Source organism: Salmo salar, unplaced genomic scaffold (assembly GCF_905237065.1).
Source record: "Salmo salar unplaced genomic scaffold, Ssal_v3.1, whole genome shotgun sequence".
In the NCBI taxonomy this organism is placed as follows: domain Eukaryota; kingdom Metazoa; phylum Chordata; class Actinopteri; order Salmoniformes; family Salmonidae; genus Salmo; species Salmo salar.
This window is the reverse complement of record NW_025548410.1, coordinates 69,644-89,314: the sequence shown is the minus strand read 5'-3', so window position 1 is coordinate 89,314 and position 19,671 is coordinate 69,644. Positions and strand designations below refer to the sequence as shown.

At 49.1% G+C, this 19,671-nt stretch overlaps 1 protein-coding gene across 1 annotated transcript in view; it reads right to left on the bottom strand.

Annotated features, from left to right (window-relative positions):
• The window catches only part of LOC106594813 (nuclear pore complex protein Nup50), a 29,696-nt gene extending 10,379 nt beyond the window's left edge, over positions 1-19,317 (bottom strand). Inside the window, exons 1-4 of the mRNA XM_045712339.1 lie at positions 19,159-19,317; positions 18,060-18,142; positions 8,452-8,535; positions 6,600-6,822 (exon numbers count right to left, since the gene is read on the bottom strand). Coding sequence (XP_045568295.1) covers positions 6,600-6,822; positions 8,452-8,535; positions 18,060-18,128 — 376 coding nt within the window. The 5' untranslated portion in view covers positions 18,129-18,142; positions 19,159-19,317. The remainder of the gene's footprint in view (positions 1-6,599; positions 6,823-8,451; positions 8,536-18,059; positions 18,143-19,158) is intronic.
• Positions 19,318-19,671: the final 354 nt, after the last annotated feature.

The following is a 19,671-nucleotide window of genomic DNA, read 5'->3' as shown; positions in this document are numbered from 1 at the left end:
GAGGAGGGGGAGAGAGGAGAGGAGAAGAGGAGGGGGAGAGAGGAGAGGAGAAGAGGAGGGGGAGAGAGGAGAGGAGAAGAGGAGGGGGAGAGAGGAGAGGAGAAGAGGAGAGGAGGGGATAGAGGAGAGGAGGATAGAGGAGAGGAGGGATAGAGGAGGAGGGGGATAGAGGAGAGGAGGGGGATAGAGGAGAGGAGGGGGATAGAGGAGAGGAGGGGGATAGAGGAGAGGAGGGGGGATAGAGGAGAGGAGGGGGATAGAGGAGAGGAGGGGGGATAGAGGAGAGGAGGGGGATAGAGGAGAGGAGGGGGATAGAGGAGAGGAGGGGGGATAGAGGAGAGGAGGGGGATAGAGGAGAGGAGGGGGGATAGAGGAGAGGAGGGGGGATAGAGGAGAGGGGGGATAGAGGAGAGGGGGACAGAGGAGAGGAGGGACAGAGGAGAGGAGGGGGAAGATAGAGGAGAGGAGGGGGGATAGAGGAGGTGGGACAGAGGAGAGGAAGAGGGGGGATAGAGGAGAGGAGGAGAGGGGATAGAGGAGAGGAGGAGGGGGGATAGAGGAGAGGGGATAGAGGAGAGGGGATAGAGGAGAGGAGGAGGGGTGATAGAGGAGAGGGGATAGAGGAGAGGAGGAGAGGGGATAGAGGAGAGGGGATAGAGGAGAGGGGATAGAGGAGAGGGGATAGAGGAGAGGGGATAGAGGAGAGGAGGAGGGGTGATAGAGGAGAGGGGATAGAGGAGAGGAGGAGGGGTGATAGAGGAGAGGGGATAGAGGAGAGGAGGAGAGGGGATAGAGGAGAGGAGGAGAGGGGATAGAGGAGAGGAGGAGAGGGGATAGAGGAGAGGAGGAGAGGGGATAGAGGAGAGGAGGAGGGGGATAGAGGAGAGGAGGAGAGGAGAGGGGATAGAGGAGAGGAGGAGGGGGGATAGAGGAGAGGAGGAGAGGGGATAGAGGAGAGGGGATAGAGGAGAGGAGGAGGGGGGATAGAGGAGAGGAGGAGAGGGGATAGAGGAGAGGAGGAGAGGGGATAAGGGGGAGAGGAGGAGGTGAAGAGAGAACCAGAACGTAAACGTTACAGCAGAGAGAGAAGCAGTGATACCTCAGAGCCTTAAGGCTTCAGCATGAGTCACACGGCACCGTTTGTCCATTTTGAGACGCTGTAGCCTGTAAACACTTCCTCAAAAAACAGTCCAGATTTCATCTAAGATAACTCAAGACATACAATATATTTCTACATCTGACTAGGATGTTTGGTGCAGAATTTCTCAAGTGAAAACATTTGCATGAAAACTAGCCTGTCACTGAGTGACAAACAGATCTGTGAAGAATCATGCCGCAGACCAAAACATCACAAAATGGCGTCATCCATATATGGACAAACTGTTTCAGATGGGAAGCACGCGGAGGCCCTCAGTATGCCCTGTGTTTCAGATGGGAAGCCCTCAGTATGCCCTGTGTTTCAGATGGGAAGCCCTCAGTATGCCCTGTGTTTCAGATGGGAAGCCCTCAGTATGCCCTGTGTTTCAGATGGGAAGCCCTCAGTATGCCCTGTGTTTCAGATGGGAAGCCCTCAGTATGCCCTGTGTTTCAGATGGGAAGCCCTCAGTATGCCCTGTGTTTCAGATGGGAAGCCCTCAGTATGCCCTGTGTTTCAGATGGGAAGCCCTCAGTATGCCCTGTGTTTCAGATGGGAAGCCCTCAGTATGCCCTGTGTTTCAGATGGGAAGCCCTCAGTATGCCCTGTGTTTCAGATGGGAAGCCCTCAGTATGCCCTGTGTTTCAGATGGGAAGCCCTCAGTATGCCCTGTGTTTCAGATGGGAAGCCCTCAGTATGCCCTGTGTTTCAGATGGGAAGCCCTCAGTATGCCCTGTGTTTCAGATGGGAAGCCTTCAGTATGCCCTGTGTTTCAGATGGGAAGCCCTCAGTATGCCCTGTGTTTCAGATGGGAAGCCCTCAGTATGCCCTGTGTTTCAGATGGGAAGCCCTCAGTATGCCCTGTGTTTCAGATGGGAAGCCCTCAGTATGCCCTGTGTTTCAGATGGGAAGCCCTCAGTATGCCCTGTGTTTCAGATGGGAGGCCCTCAGTATGCCCTGTGTTTCAGATGGGAGGCCCTCAGTATGCCCTGTGTTTCAGATGGGAAGCCCTCAGTATGCCCTGTGTTTCAGATGGGAAGCCCTCAGTATGCCCTGTGTTTCAGATGGGAAGCCCTCAGTATGCCCTGTGTTTCAGATGGGAAGCCCTCAGTATGCCCTGTGTTTCAGATGGGAAGCCCTCAGTATGCCCTGTGTTTCAGATGGGAAGCCCTCAGTATGCCCTGTGTTTCAGATGGGAGGCCCTCAGTATGCCCTGTGTTTCAGATGGGAAGCCCTCAGTATGCCCTGTGTTTCAGATGGGAGGCCCTCAGTATGCCCTGTGTTTCAGATGGGAAGCCCTCAGTATGCCCTGTGTTTCAGATGGGAAGCCCTCAGTATGCCCTGTGTTTCAGATGGGAAGCCCTCAGTATGCCCTGTGTTTCAGATGGGAGGCCCTCAGTATGCCCTGTGTTTCAGATGGGAAGCCCTCAGTATGCCCTGTGTTTCAGATGGGAAGCCCTCAGTATGCCCTGTGTTTCAGATGGGAAGCCCTCAGTATGCCCTGTGTTTCAGATGGGAGGCCCTCAGTATGCCCTGTGTTTCAGATGGGAAGCCCTCAGTATGCCCTGTGTTTCAGATGGGAAGCCCTCAGTATGCCCTGTGTTTCAGATGGGAAGCCCTCAGTATGCCCTGTGTTTCAGATGGGAAGCCCTCAGTATGCCCTGGTGTTTCAGATGGGAAGCCCTCAGTATGCCCTGGTGTTTCAGATGGGAAGCCCTCAGTATGCCCTGTGTTTCAGATGGGAAGCCCTCAGTATGCCCTGTGTTTCAGATGGGAAGCCCTCAGTATGCCCTGTGTTTCAGATGGGAAGCCCTCAGTATGCCCTGTGTTTCAGATGGGAAGCCCTCAGTATGCCCTGGTGTTTGACGGTAGAGAAGGAGAGCTATGTGGCAGTGACAGCAGAGCGAGAGACGGACGGCGAGAGACGGACGGCGAGAGACGGAGAGCGAGAGACGGAGGGCGAGAGACGGAGGGCGAGAGACGGAGGGCGAGAGACGGAGAGCGAGAGACGGAGGGCGAGAGACGGAGGGCGAGAGACGGACGGCGAGAGACGGAGGGCGAGAGACGGAGGGCGAGAGACGGAGGGCGAGAGACGGAGGGCGAGAGACGGAGGGCGAGAGACGGAGGGCGAGAGACGGACGGCGAGAGACGGACGGCGAGAGACGGAGGTCGAGAGACGGAGGGCGAGAGACGGAGGGCGAGAGACGGACGGCGAGAGACGGACGGCGAGAGACGGACGGCGAGAGACGGACGGCGAGAGACGGAGGGCGAGAGACGGAGGGCGAGAGACGGAGGGCGAGAGACGGACGGCGAGAGACGGACGGCGAGAGACGGAGGGCGAGAGACGGACGGCGAGAGACGGAGGGCGAGAGACGGACGGCGAGAGACGGAGGGCGAGAGACGGACGGCGAGAGACGGACGGCGAGAGACGGAGGGCGAGAGACGGACGGAGAGAGACGGAGAGCGAGAGACGGACAGCGAGAGACGGAGAGCGAGAGACGGAGAGCGAGAGACGGACGGCGAGAGACGGAGAGCGAGAGACGGACGGCGAGAGACGGACGGCGAGAGACGGACGGAGAGAGACGGAGGGCGAGAGACGGACAGCGAGAGACGGAGAGCGAGAGACGGACGGAGAGAGACGGAGAGCGAGAGACGGACGGCGAGAGACGGACGGCGAGAGACGGACGGCGAGAGACGGACGGCGAGAGACGGACGGAGAACGAACAAGTCCTAGACTAACTGACTACTGGAGCATCTCTGTTCTGTCATTCTGCCCTCAGGCACCACACTGGGAGAGGAGCCGCCACACACAGCGAACCCCACTGATTCAGCTCCATTATCCTGTAATACCAGATCCACAGAGGGAACCCCACTGATTCAGCTCCATTATCCTCATACCAGATCCACAGAGGGAACCCCACTGATTCAGCTCCATTATCCTGTAATAGCAGATCCACAGAGGGAACCCCACTGATTCAGCTCCATTATCCTCATACCAGATCCACAGAGGGAACCCCACTGATTCAGCTCCATTATCCTGTAATAGCAGATCCACAGAGGGAACCCCACTGATTCAGCTCCATTATCCTGTAATAGCAGATCCACAGAGGGAACCCCACTGATTCACCTCCATTATCCTGTAATACCAGATCCACAGAGGGAACCCCACTGATTCAGCTCCATTATCCTGTAATAGCAGATCCAGAGGGAACCCCACTGATTCAGCTCCATTATCCTCATACCAGATCCACAGAGGGAACCCCACTGATTCAGCTCCATTATCCTGTAATACCAGATCCACAGAGGGAACCCCACTGATTCAGCTCCATTATCCTATAATACCAGATCCACAGAGGGAACCCCACTGATTCAGCTCCATTATCCTGTAATACCAGATCCACAGACGGAACCCCACTGATTCAGCTCCATTATCCTGTAATACCAGATCCACAGAGGGAACCCCACTGATTCAGCTCCATTATCCTGTAATACCAGATCCACAGAGGGAACCCCACTGATTCAGCTCCATTATCCTGTAATACCAGATCCACAGAGGGAACCCCACTGATTCAGCTCCATTATCCTGTAATACCAGATCCACAGAGGGAACCCCACTGATTCAGCTCCATTATCCTGTAATACCAGATCCACAGAGGGAACCCCACTGATTCAGCTCCATTATCCTGTAATACCAGATCCACAGAGGGAACCCCACTGATTCAGCTCCATTATCCTGTAATACCAGATCCACAGAGGGAACCCCACTGATTCAGCTCCATTATCCTGTAATACCAGATCCACAGAGGGAACCCCACTGATTCAGCTCCATTATCCTCATACCAGATCCACAGAGGGAACCCCACTGATTCACCTCCATTATCCTGTAATACCAGATCCACAGAGGGAACCCCACTGATTCAGCTCCATTATCCTGTAATACCAGATCCACAGAGGGAACCCCACTGATTCAGCTCCATTATCCTGTAATACCAGATCCACAGAGGGAACCCCACTGATTCAGCTCCATTATCCTGTAATACCAGATCCACAGAGGGAACCCCACTGATTCAGCTCCATTATCCTGTAATACCAGATCCACAGAGGGAACCCCACTGATTCAGCTCCATTATCCTGTAATACCAGATCCACAGAGGGAACCCCACTGATTCAGCTCCATTATCCTGTAATACCAGATCCACAGAGGGAACCCCACTGATTCAGCTCCATTATCCTGTAATACCAGATCCACAGAGGGAACCCCACTGATTCAGCTCCATTATCCTGTAATACCAGATCCACAGAGGGAACCCCACTGATTCAGCTCCATTATCCTGTAATACCAGATCCACAGAGGGAACCCCACTGATTCACCTCCATTATCCTGTAATACCAGATCCACAGAGGGAACCCCACTGATTCACCTCCATTATCCTGTAATACCAGATCCACAGAGGGAACCCCACTGATTCACCTCCATTATCCTGTAATACCAGATCCACAGAGGGAACCCCACTGATTCACCTCCATTATCCTGTAATACCAGATCCACAGAGGGAACCCCACTGATTCAGCTCCATTATCCTGTAATACCAGATCCACAGAGGGAACCCCACTGATTCAGCTCCATTATCCTGTAATACCAGATCCACAGAGGGAACCCCACTGATTCATCTCCATTATCCTGTAATACCAGATCCACAGAGGGAACCCCACTGATTCAGCTCCATTATCCTCATACCAGATCCACAGAGGGAACCCCACTGATTCAGCTCCATTATTCTGTAATACCAGATCCACAGAGGGAACCCCACTGATTCAGCTCCATTATCCTGTAATACCAGATCCACAGAGGGAACCCCACTGATTCAGCTCCATTATCCTGTAATACCAGATCCACAGAGGGAACCCCACTGATTCAGCTCCATTATCCTGTAATACCAGATCCACAGAGGGAACCCCACTGATTCAGCTCCATTATCCTGTAATACCAGATCCACAGAGGGAACCCCACTGATTCAGCTCCATTATCCTGTAATACCAGATCCACAGAGGGAACCCCACTGATTCAGCTCCATTATCCTGTAATACCAGATCCACAGAGGGAACCCCACTGATTCAGCTCCATTATCCTGTAATACCAGATCCACAGAGGGAACCCCACTGATTCAGCTCCATTATCCTGTAATACCAGATCCACAGAGGGAACCCCACTGATTCAGCTCCATTATCCTGTAATACCAGATCCACAGAGGGAACCCCACTGATTCAGCTCCATTATCCTGTAATACCAGATCCACAGAGGGAACCCCACTGATTCAGCTCCATTATCCTGTAATACCAGATCCACAGAGGGAACCCCACTGATTCAGCTCCATTATCCTCATACCAGATCCCGCTGAACAATGGAGGATTTTCAAAAGTTATACTAACGGACTTGCACATTAACAATCAATCAGTCTCTTACCTGGTGTGGCGGTGGTCTTGGTGGCAGTAGGCGAGGTGAACCCCGTGAAGGCTGGAGTGACGGGTTTGACGCTGTTCCCATTGGACAGTCCAGACAGGGGTTTGAACCCTACCCCGTTACCGAACCCGGAGAAGGTCGCGACCCCCCCAGCAGCTGGCCCGGGTCCAGACGTAGGGGCCAGGGAGAAACCTTTAAACACTTTGAACGCTCCTCCACTCTGCCCCTGTAGGCAGAAAAGACAGGAAGTAAACAAATGATTCACTAGGAAACTGGATGCTTCCATCGCCCTCCATTAGGCTAAAACATCACCGGAGGGGGGGCGCTTTAAAAAAGGACTTCTGGCATCCAAGGAAGGAAGGAAGGAAGGAAGGAAGGAAGGAAGGAAGGACTGCTTGCCTTGGGTTAAAGTAAAGCTGGGAGGAAGGAACTGCGAATGGGAAAGGAAGAGGAGAAGGAAGGAAGGAAGGAAGGAAGGAAGGAAGGAAGGAAGGAAGGAAGGAAGGAAGGGAAGGTTAAGGAAGGAAGGAAGGGACTGCTGAATTGGGTTAAAGTAAAGCTGGGAGGAAGGGACTGCTGAATTGGGTTAAAGTAAAGCTGGGAGGAAGGGACTGCTGAATTGGGTTAAAGTAAAGCTGGGAGGAAGGGACTGCTGAATTGGGTTAAAGTAAAGCTGGGAGGAAGGGACTGCTGAATTGGGTTAAAGTAAAGCTGGGAGGAAGGGACTGCTGAATTGGGTTAAAGTAAAGCTGGGAGGAAGGGACTGCTGAATTGGGTTAAAGTAAAGCTGGGAGGAAGGGACTGCTGAATTGGGTTAAAGTAAAGCTGGGAGGAAGGGACTGCTGAATTGGGTTAAAGTAAAGCTGGGAGGAAGGGACTGCTGAATTGGGTTAAAGTAAAGCTGGGAGGAAGGGACTGCTGAATTGGGTTAAAGTAAAGCTGGGAGGAAGGGACTGCTGAATTGGGTTAAAGTAAAGCTGGGAGGAAGGGACTGCTGAATTGGGTTAAAGTAAAGCTGGGAGGAAGGGACTGCTGAATTGGGTTAAAGTAAAGCTGGGAGGAAGGGACTGCTGAATTGGGTTAAAGTAAAGCTGGGAGGAAGGGACTGCTGAATTGGGTTAAAGTAAAGCTGGGAGGAAGGGACTGCTGAATTGGGTTAAAGTAAAGCTGGGAGGAAGGGACTGCTGAATTGGGTTAAAGTAAAGCTGGGAGGAAGGGACTGCTGAATTGGGTTAAAGTAAAGCTGGGAGGAAGGGACTGCTGAATTGGGTTAAAGTAAAGCTGGGAGGAAGGGACTGCTGAATTGGGTTAAAGTAAAGCTGGGAGGAAGGGACTGCTGAATTGGGTTAAAGTAAAGCTGGGAGGAAGGGACTGCTGAATTGGGTTAAAGTAAAGCTGGGAGGAAGGGACTGCTGAATTGGGTTAAAGTAAAGCTGGGAGGAAGGGACTGCTGAATTGGGTTAAAGTAAAGCTGGGAGGAAGGGACTGCTGAATTGGGTTAAAGTAAAGCTGGGAGGAAGGGACTGCTGAATTGGGTTAAAGTAAAGCTGGGAGGAAGGGACTGCTGAATTGGGTTAAAGTAAAGCTGGGAGGAAGGGACTGCTGAATTGGGTTAAAGTAAAGCTGGGAGGAAGGGACTGCTGAATTGGGTTAAAGTAAAGCTGGGTTGTGTTCAGTAGCCACTAAAACTGAAGAAAACATGAAAACAGGGATGCAGTTACCACCTGAACTTATGCAATAAGAAACGCTTGTTCTTTCTCCTAATGAACATGACCCAGGTTTCCCCCCCTCTGACTGACAGACAGACAGCATGCAGTGAGCTAGTTCCTGTTGGTTAGTCAGTCAGGAAGCCTACCTCTGAACCAGCAGCACGACGCTTGGCCTTCTTGATGGGCCTGCTCTTCATCACATCGTCACTAGCGATGGAAAACATCCCTGCCTGATGAACACCATCAGAAAACGATTAGAAATAGGATCAAATATGTACAGTCCATCCTCACTGTGTAATATAGTCCGTCCTCACTGTGTAATATAGTCCGTCCTCACTGTGTAATATAGTCCGTCCTCACTGTGTAATACAGTCCGTCCTCACTGTGTAATATAGTCCGTCTTCACTGTGTAATATAGTCCGTCCTCACTGTGTAATATAGTCCGTCCTCACTGTGTAATATAGTCCGTCCTCACTGTGTAATATAGTCCGTCCTCACTGTGTAATATAGTCCGTCCTCACTGTGTAATATAGTCCGTCCTCACTGTGTAATATAGTCCGTCCTCACTGTGTAATATAGTCCGTCCTCACTGTGTAATATAGTCCGTCCTCACTGTGTAATATAGTCCGTCTTCACTGTGTAATATAGTCCGTCCTCACTGTGTAATATAGTCCGTCCTCACTGTGTAATACAGTCCGTCCTCACTGTGTAATACAGTCCGTCCTCACTGTGTAATACAGTCCGCCCTCACTGTGTAATACAGTCCGCCCTCACTGTGTAATACAGTCCGCCCTCACTGTGTAATACAGTCCGCCCTCACTGTGTCATACAGTCCGCCCTCACTGTGTCATACAGTCCGCCCTCACTGTGTCATACAGTCCGCCCTCACTGTGTCATACAGTCCGCCCTCACTGTGTCATACAGTCCGCCCTCACTGTGTCATACAGTCCGCCCTCACTGTGTCATACAGTCCGCCCTCACTGTGTCATACAGTCCGCCCTCACTGTGTCATACAGTCCGCCTCACTGTGTCATACAGTCCGTCCTCACTGTGTCATACAGTCCGTCCTCACTGTGTCATACAGTCCGTCCTCACTGTGTCATACAGTCCGTCCTCACTGTGTCATACAGTCCGTCCTCACTGTGTCATACAGTCCGTCCTCACTGTGTCATACAGTCCGTCCTCACTGTGTCATACAGTCCGTCCTCACTGTGTCATACAGTCCGTCCTCACTGTGTCATACAGTCCGTCCTCACTGTGTCATACAGTCCGTCCTCACTGTGTCATACAGTCCGTCCTCACTGTGTCATACAGTCCGTCCTCACTGTGTCATACAGTCCGTCCTCACTGTGTCATACAGTCCGTCCTCACTGTGTCATACAGTCCGTCCTCACTGTGTCATACAGTCCGTCCTCACTGTGTCATACAGTCCGTCCTCACTGTGTCATACAGTCCGTCCTCACTGTGTCATACAGTCCGTCCTCACTGTGTCATACAGTCCGTCCTCACTGTGTCATACAGTCCGTCCTCACTGTGTCATACAGTCCGTCCTCACTGTGTCATACAGTCCGTCCTCACTGTGTCATACAGTCCGTCCTCACTGTGTCATACAGTCCGTCCTCACTGTGTCATACAGTCCGTCCTCACTGTGTCATACAGTCCGTCCTCACTGTGTCATATAGTCCGTCCTCACTGTGTCATATAGTCCGTCCTCACTGTGTCATATAGTCCGTCCTCACTGTGTCATATAGTCCGTCCTCACTGTGTCATATAGTCCGTCCTCACTGTGTCATATAGTCCGTCCTCACTGTGTCATATAGTCCGTCCTCACTGTGTCATATAGTCCGTCCTCACTGTGTCATATAGTCCGTCCTCACTGTGTCATATAGTCCGTCCTCACTGTGTCATATAGTCCGTCCTCACTGTGTCATATAGTCCGTCCTCACTGTGTCATATAGTCCGTCCTCACTGTGTCATATAGTCCGTCCTCACTGTGTCATATAGTCCGTCCTCACTGTGTAATATAGTCCGTCCTCACTGTGTAATATAGTCCGTCCTCACTGTGTAATATAGTCCGTCCTCACTGTGTAATATAGTCCGTCCTCACTGTGTAATATAGTCCGTCCTCACTGTGTAATATAGTCCGTCCTCACTGTGTAATATAGTCCGTCCTCACTGTGTAATATAGTCCGTCCTCACTGTGTAATATAGTCCGTCCTCACTGTGTAATATAGTCCGTCCTCACTGTGTAATATAGTCCGTCCTCACTGTGTAATATAGTCCGTCCTCACTGTGTAATATAGTCCGTCCTCACTGTGTAATATAGTCCGCCCTCACTGTGTAATATAGTCCGCCCTCACTGTGTAATATAGTCCGCCCTCACTGTGTAATATAGTCCGCCCTCACTGTGTAATATAGTCCGTCCTCACTGTGTAATATAGTCCGTCCTCACTGTGTAATATAGTCCGTCCTCACTGTGTAATATAGGCTAGTTGAGAACAAGTCCTTTATTTAACCAGGTAGGCTAGTTGAGAACAAGTCCTTTATTTAACCAGGTTAGGCTAGTTGAGAACAAGTTCTCATTTACAACTGCGACCTGGCCAAGATAAAGCAAAGCAGTGTGACACTGAAAACAACAACACAGAGTTACACATGGAGTAAACAAGCGTACAGTCAATAATACAGTAGAGAAAAAAGAAAGTCTATATACAGTGTGTGTAAATGGAGTGAGGAGGTAAGGCAATAAATGAGCCGTAGTAGCAAAGTAATTACAATTTAGCAGATTAACACTGGACTGATAGATGAGCAGATGATGATGTGTAAGTAGTGATACTGGTGTGCAAAAGAGCAGAAAGTAAATAAAAACAATATGGGGATGAGGTAGGTAGATTGGGTGGGCTGTTTACAGATGGACTATGTACAGCTGCAGCGATCGGTTAGCTGCTCTGACAGCTGATGTTTAAAGTTAGTGAGGGAAATATAAGTCTCCAGCTTCAGCGATTTTTGCAATTCGTTCCAGTCACTGGCAGCAGAGAACTGGAAGGAAAGGCGGCCAAAGGAGGTGTTGGCTTTGGGGATGACCAGTGAGATATACATGCTGGAGCGCGTGCTACGGGTGGGTGTTGCTATGGTGACCAGTGAGCTGAGATAAGGCGGAGCTTTACCTAGCATAGACTTATAGATGACCTGGAGCCAGTGGGTTTGGTGACGAGTATGTAGCTAGGGCCAGCCAACGAGGCATACAGGTCGCAATGGTGGGTAGTATATGGGGCTTTGGTGACAAAACGGATGGCACTGTGATAGACTGCATCCAGTTTGCTGACTAGGGCATTGGAAGCTATTTTGTAGATGACATCGCCGAAGTCGAGGATCGGTAGGATGGTCAGTTTTACGAGGGTAAGTTTGGCGGCATGAGTGAAGGAGGCTTTGTTGCGAAATAGGAAGCCAATTCTAGATTTGATTTTGGATTGGAGATGTTTAATAGGAGTCTGGAAGGAGTGTTTACAGTCTAACCAGACACCTAGGTATTTGTAGTTGTCCACATATTCTAGGTCAGAACCGTCCAGAGTAGTGATGCTAGTCGGGCGGGCGGGTGCGGGCAGCGAACGGTTGAAAAGCATGCATTTGGTTTTACTAGCATTTAAGAGCAGTTGGAGGCCATGGAAGGAGTGTTGTATGGCATTGAAGCTCATCTGGAGGGTTAACACAGTGTCCAAAGAGGGGCCAGAAGTATACAGAATGGTGTCGTCTGCGTAGAGGTGGATCAGGGAATCACCCGCAGCAAGAGCGACATCGTTGATATATACAGAGTAAAGAGTCGGCCCGAGAATTTAACCCTGTGGTACCCCCATAGAGACTGCCAGAGGTCCAGACAGTAGGCCCTCCGATTTGACACACTGAACTCTATCTGAGAAGTAGTTGGTGAACCAGGCGAGGCAGTCATTTGAGAAACCAAGGCTGTTGAGTCTGCTGATAAGAATGCGGTGATCGAGTCGAAAGCCTTGGCCAGGTCGATGAAAACGGCTGCACAGTAATGTCTTTTATCGATGACGGGTTATGATATCGTTTAGGACCTTGAGCGTGGCTGAGGTGTTACCCATGACCAGCTCGGAAACCGGATTGCACAGCGGAGAAGGTACGGTGGGATTCGAAATGGTCAGTGATCTGTTTATTAACTTGGCTTTCGAAGACTTTAGAAAGGCAGGGCAGGATGGATATAGGTCTATAGCAGTTTGGGTCTAGAGTGACCCCCCCCCCCCCCCTTTGAAGACGGGGGTTCTACAACATTGAATCAACATGGTGTTTTGACAAGCTTCTTTGTAACCTCAGTGACTCGGGGCTAACCGATAAACTAAACTATTTTATTTCCTTACCAACCTCCTGATCTGTTTCGGAGAGCTTGCCTTCTGCCGAGGCAGCGTAGCTCCAATACTGGAGCTGGTCCCGTGGTTGATTCAGAGAGGTAGAACCTCAAACATTACTGTGAAGCCGTTGTCTTTAACCTTCTCATTTTATAACCTAGCGGGGGGGGGGGGAGACGACACTCAACATGGCCGCCAGTCCTCCCATTATACCACCAGCCGTTCTAGTCATTCTATTTCTATAGCAGCACATGCAGTCAGGAGCAGAGGAGAGAAAATGTGTGTTTAAAAAAATACACAAAACTCATAAAACGTAACTCATAGGTAGACCGCTGTCATCCAAAACTCTACACCAATCACTGAAGGCCTATCCAACCCCCTCCACACCAATCACTGAAGGCCTATCCAACCACCTATCCAACCCCCTCCATACCAATCACTGAAGACCTATCCAACCCCCTCCATACCAATCACTGAAGACCTATCCAACCCCCTCCACACCAATCACTGAAGGCCTATCCAACCCCCTCCATACCAATCACTGAAGACCTATCCAACCCCCTCCATACCAATCACTGAAGGCCTATCCAACCCCCTCCACACCAATCACTGAAGGTCTATCCAACCCCTATCCAACCCCCTCCATACCAATCACTGAAGACCTATCCAACCCCCTCCACACCAATCACTGAAGACCTATCCAACCCCTATCCAACCCCCTCCACACCAATAACTGGCCTATCCAACCCCCTCCACACCAATAACTGGCCTATCCAACCCCCTCCATACCAATCACTGAAGGTCTATCCAACCCCCTCCACACCAATCACTGAAGGCCTATCCAACCCCCCTCCATACCAATCACTGAAGGCCTATCCAACCCCCTCCACACCAATCACTGAAGACCTATCCAACCCCCTCCACACCAATCACTGAAGGCCTATCCAACCCCTATCCAACCCCCTCTATACCAATCACTGAAGGTCTATCCAACCCCCTCCATACCAATCACTGAAGGCCTATCCAACCCCCTCCACACCAATCACTGAAGGCCTATCCAACCCCCTCCACACCAATCACTGAAGGCCTATCCAACCCCCTCCACACCAATCACTGAAGTCCTATCCAACCTCCTCCACACCAATCCCTGCAGACCTTTCCAACCCCCTCCACACCAATCACTGAAGGCCTATCCAACCCCCCTCCACACCAATCACTGAAGGTCTATCCAACCCCCTCCACACCAATCACTGAAGGCCTATCCAACCCCCTCCACACCAATCACTGAAGTCCTATCCAACCTCCTCCACACCAATCCCTGCAGACCTTTCCAACCCCCTCCACACCAATCACTGAAGGCCTATCCAACCCCCTCCACACCAATCACTGAAGGCCTATCCAACCCCCTCCACACCAATCACTGAAGGCCTATCCAACCCCGAAGCCTATCCAACCCCTATCCAACCCCCTCCATACCAATCACTGAAGGCCTATCCAACCCCTCCATACCAATCACTGAAGGCCTATCCAACCCCCTCCACGCAAATCACTGAAGGTCTATCCAACCCCCTCCACACCAATCACTGAAGACCTATCCAACCCCCTCCACACCAATCACTGAAGACCTATCCAACCCCCTCCACACCAATCACTGAAGGTCTATCCAACCCCCTCCACACCAATCACTGAAGGTCTATCCAACCCCTATCCAACCCCCTCCATACCAATCACTGAAGGCCTATCCAACCCCCTCCACACCAATCACTGAAGGCCTATCCAACCCCCTCCACACCAATCACTGAAGACCTATCCAACCCCCTCCACACCAATCACTGAAGGCCTATCCAACCCCTAACCAACCCCCTCCACACCAATCACTGAAGACCTATCCAACCCCCTCCATACCAATCACTGAAGGCCTATCCAACCCCCCTCTATACCAATCACTGAAGGCCTATCCAACCCCTATCCAACCCCCTCCATACCAATCACTGAAGGCCTATCCAACCCCTCCATACCAATCACTGAAGGCCTATCCAACCCCCTCCACGCAAATCACTGAAGGTCTATCCAACCCCCTCCACACCAATCACTGAAGACCTATCCAACCCCCCTCCACACCAATCACTGAAGACCTATCCAACCCCTCCACACCAATCACTGAAGGTCTATCCAACCCCCTCCACACCAATCACTGAAGGTCTATCCAACCCCTATCCAACCCCCCTCCATACCAATCACTGAAGGCCTATCCAACCCCTCCACACCAATCACTGAAGGCCTATCCAACCCCCTCCACACCAATCACTGAAGACCTATCCAACCCCCTCCACACCAATCACTGAAGGCCTATCCAACCCCTAACCAACCCCCTCCACACCAATCACTGAAGACCTATCCAACCCCTCCATACCAATCACTGAAGGCCTATCCAACCCCCTCCACACCAATCACTGAAGGCCTATCCAACCCCCTCCATACCAATCACTGAAGGCCTATCCAACCCCCTCCACACCAATCACTGAAGGCCTATCCAACCCCCTCCACACCAATCACTGAAGGCCTATCCAACCCCCTCCATACCAATCACTGAAGGCCTATCCAACCCCTATCCAACCCCTCCACACCAATCACTGAAGGCCTATCCAACCCCCTCCACACCAATCACTGAAGACCTATCCAACCCCCTATCCAACCCCTCCACACCAATCACTGAAGACCTATCCAACCCCCTCCACACCAATCACTGAAGGCCTATCCAACCCCCTCCACACCAATCACTGAAGTCCTATCCAACCCCCTCCACACCAATCACTGAAGACCTATCCAACCCCCTCCACACCAATCACTGAAGGCCTATCCAACCCCCTCCACACCAATCACTGAAGGTCTATCCAACCCCCTCCACACCAATCACTGAAGGCCTATCCAACCCCCTCCACACCAATCACTGAAGGTCTATCCAACCCCCTCCACACCAATCACTGAAGGCCTATCCAACCCCCTCCACACCAATCACTGAAGGCCTATCCAACCCCCTCCACACCAATCACTGAAGACCTATCCAACCCCCTCCACACCAATCACTGAAGGCCTATCCAACCCCCTCCACACCAATCACTGAAGACCTATCCAACCCCTCCCACACCAATCACTGAAGGTCTATCCAACCCCCTCCACACCAATCACTGAAGACCTATCCAACCCCCTCCACACCAATCACTGAAGGTCTATCCAACCCCCTCCACACCAATCACTGAAGGTCTATCCAACCCCCTCCACACCAATCACTGAAGGTCTATCCAACCCCCTCCACACCAATCACTGAAGGCCTATCCAACCCCCCTCCACACCAATCACTGAAGGCCTATGTAACCCCCTCCACACCAATCACTGAAGGCCTATCCAACCCCCTCCACACCAATCACTGAAGACCTATCCAACCCCTATCCACCCCTCCACACCAATCACTGAAGGTCTATCCAACCCCCTCCACACCAATCACTGAAGACCTATCCAACCCCTCCACACCAATCACTGAAGGCCTATCCAACCCCCTCCACACCAATCACTGAAGACCTATCCAACCCCTATCCAACCCCCCTCCACACCAATCACTGAAGGTCTATCCAACCCCCTCCACACCAATCACTGAAGACCTATCCAACCCCCTCCACACCAATCACTGAAGGCCTATCCAACCCCCTCCACACCAATCACTGAAGGTCTATCCAACCCCCTCCACACCAATCACTGAAGACCTATCCAACCCCCTCCACACCAATCACTGAAGACCTATCCAACCCCCTCCATACTAAATCAGATAACTGTTTTTACACCACATGCAGTTGTCTATTTATTATAATTTCGTGGGGATGCTGAAACTATTGAAAACAGCCAACAACAGAAAGGGAGACTAATAATTTTGTACTAGTTACTTGGCAGGATGTGTTAAAAGCCTGAACCCCGGGACATGTTCCTGCAGGCTGTGTATTATTATACAGTCAATATAGTTTATCAGAAAAAAGAAATCTACAAAAATCTCTGAAACTGGAAACACTCATCTCCCTCACTAGCTTTAAGCACCAGCTGTCAGAGCAGCTCACAGATCACTGCACCTGTACATAGCCCATCTATAATTTAGCCCAAACTACTACCTCTTCCCCTACTGTATTTATTTAGTTTATTTTGCTCCTTTGCACCCCATTAACTCTATTTCTACTTTGCACTTTCTTCTACTACAAATCTACCATTCCAGTGTTTTACTTGCTATATTGTATTTACTTTGCCACCACGGACTTTTTTTGCCTTTACCTCCCTTATCGCACCTCATTTGCTCACATTGTATATAGACTTATTTTTCTACTGTATTATTGACTGTATGTTTGTTTTATTCCATGTGTAACTCTGTGTTGTTGTATGTTGTCGAACTGCTTTGCTTTATCTTGGCCAGGTCGCAATTGTAAATGAGAACTTGTTCTCAACTAGCCTACCTGGTTAAATAAAGGACTTGTTCTCAACTAGCCTACCTGGTTAAATAAAGGACTTGTTCTCAACGAGCCTACCTGGTTAAATAAAGGACTTGTTCTCAACTAACCTACCTGGTTTAAATAAAGGACTTGTTCTCAACTAGCCTACCCTGGTTAAATAAAGGACTTGTTCTCAACTAGCCTACCTGGTTAAATAAAGGACTTGTTCTCAACTAGCCTACCTGGTTAAATAAAGGACTTGTTCTCAACGAGCCTACCTGGTTAAATAAAGGACTTGTTCTCAACTAACCTACCTGGTTAAATAAAGGACTTGTTCTCAACTAGCCTACCTGGTTTAAATAAAGGACTTGTTCTCAACTAGCCTACCTGGTTAAATAAAGGACTTGTTCTCAACTAGCCTACCTGGTTAAATAAAGGACTTGTTCTCAACGAGCCTACCTGGTTAAATAAAGGACTTGTTCTCAACTAACCTACCTGGTTTAAATAAAGGACTTGTTCTCAACTAGCCTACCCTGGTTAAATAAAGGACTTGTTCTCAACTAGCCTACCTGGTTAAATAAAGGACTTGTTCTCAACTAGCCTACCTGGTTTAAATAAAGGACTTGTTCTCAACTAGCCTACCTGGTTAAATAAAGGACTTGTTCTCAACTAGCCTACCTGGTTTAAATAAAGGACTTGTTCTCAACTAGCCTACCTGGTTAAATAAAGGACTTGTTCTCAACTAGCCTACCTGGTTAAATAAAGGACTTGTTCTCAACTAGCCTACCTGGTTAAATAAAGGACTTGTTCTCAACTAGCCTACCTGGTTAAATAAAGGACTTGTTCTCAACTAGCCTACCTGGTTTAAATAAAGGTGAAATAAATAAATCAGTGAGGCTGTAGAAACACAGTGAAACAACCCACCTCCTCTCCATCATCCTCCTGGTCCCAGTTCCGGTCAGTCAGTTCTTTATCAGCAATCCTCTTCGCCATGACAACGCTGCTCTCTGGAAGACAACACAAGAGATAGTCGAGACACACACACACACACACACACACACATTAATCCAACTGTGATTATTAACATATACACTTTTTAAAAAAATGTAGAGTTATTTAATAAGTGAGTTCTAGTGGTACATGATACAAGTTTACTATAAAACAAATACAATAAAACACTAGAGAATGTCAATAACAATATTTCAACATCAGGGACCTGGACGAACTAATGAACTCCAGTAAACTAAAGTTAACTACAGTAACTAGTTAATTAAGGTGAGTGATTTCCCCCCCATGTCCTGTTAAGACTGAGTTGATGTAGCTAGTTACTAGTAGCTAACTAGCGTTGATACTGATTTAAAAAATCACACAAATTGTTGTACAAGAGAGTGAAAGTTGAGGACAAAAAAAGAGCACATATATATATATGTTCTTGTTTAGTGAATAGTTATGAGCTGCTAATTCTGAAATATCACCACAGGTAACTTTAGCTTGTACCATTACTATGGCTAAATGCCTGGTAGTAGCTAGCTAGATGTAATACTAGTTAGCTAACTAACGTTACATATAATCCAGTACGTATTTTCTCTTTTTGGTTTTTAAGGATCATTTCACCAACCATTTGTGGGTGGATTTCCTTTCCCTAATGTTAGCAAACTTTAATAAAAATGTGTGTCAATTTCAAAAGACAAAAGTAGCTAGCCGACTAAAGTTGGCGAACATCAACTGCCGGTAGCATGTAGCTAGCAAGCTAACTAGCTAGTTCGCTAACCAATTTAGCAATTTAGCTAGTTTTTTTTTTTTTGCATTATAGATCGGTATCTTTTAGGCACCGTCGTGTAGAGTAACGTTTTAAAAAAGTGTACTTTGTGTGTTTTAGCATGGCCTTATAAACAACATATTATTCCATGCTAGCTACTGTAGCATCACCGTCAATAACATGAACAACCATGAAGTCTCCTGCTAGCTGTGTTTTATAGGCCAACTACTGCTCAGATATCATTACATATAAAAGTTAACGTACCTTTTCCCTAATTAATTAAAATGTTTTCGATAAAACAACCCCCTTGATAGTAAAAACAAGTCCGAATTGCTATTAAACTTTGAATTGTCGCTGGGTGTCCGATCAGCGAGGAAGAAGCAAAGCGAGAGGTTTTACTCCACCCACGGAAATAGTGATTTATTTTGTTGTTATGGGGGTCAATGAGAGAGGTGTAGAATTTGGGTTTAATAAACTTATTAAAATGTAATTGCTAATTTGCTACATGAGCTTTTATTTATTTTGGCGGAATATAAGTTTCGTAATGGTTAGGCTGTAACCAATGCACTGATAAAAGTGGACGGATTTACTATTTCGTGAACTTGATTAATAAAAAATAAATAATAAAAAAAACAACGACTTTATGGTATTTATATGTGTATCTGCCCTCTCAGACCTCAGACTGCGTTTACACGCACACAATAATGCGATTATTATGGATAGTCGGATTCATGTAATAGTTCGATTAAAAACGTTTACATGCTTTGAAAGAAGAAC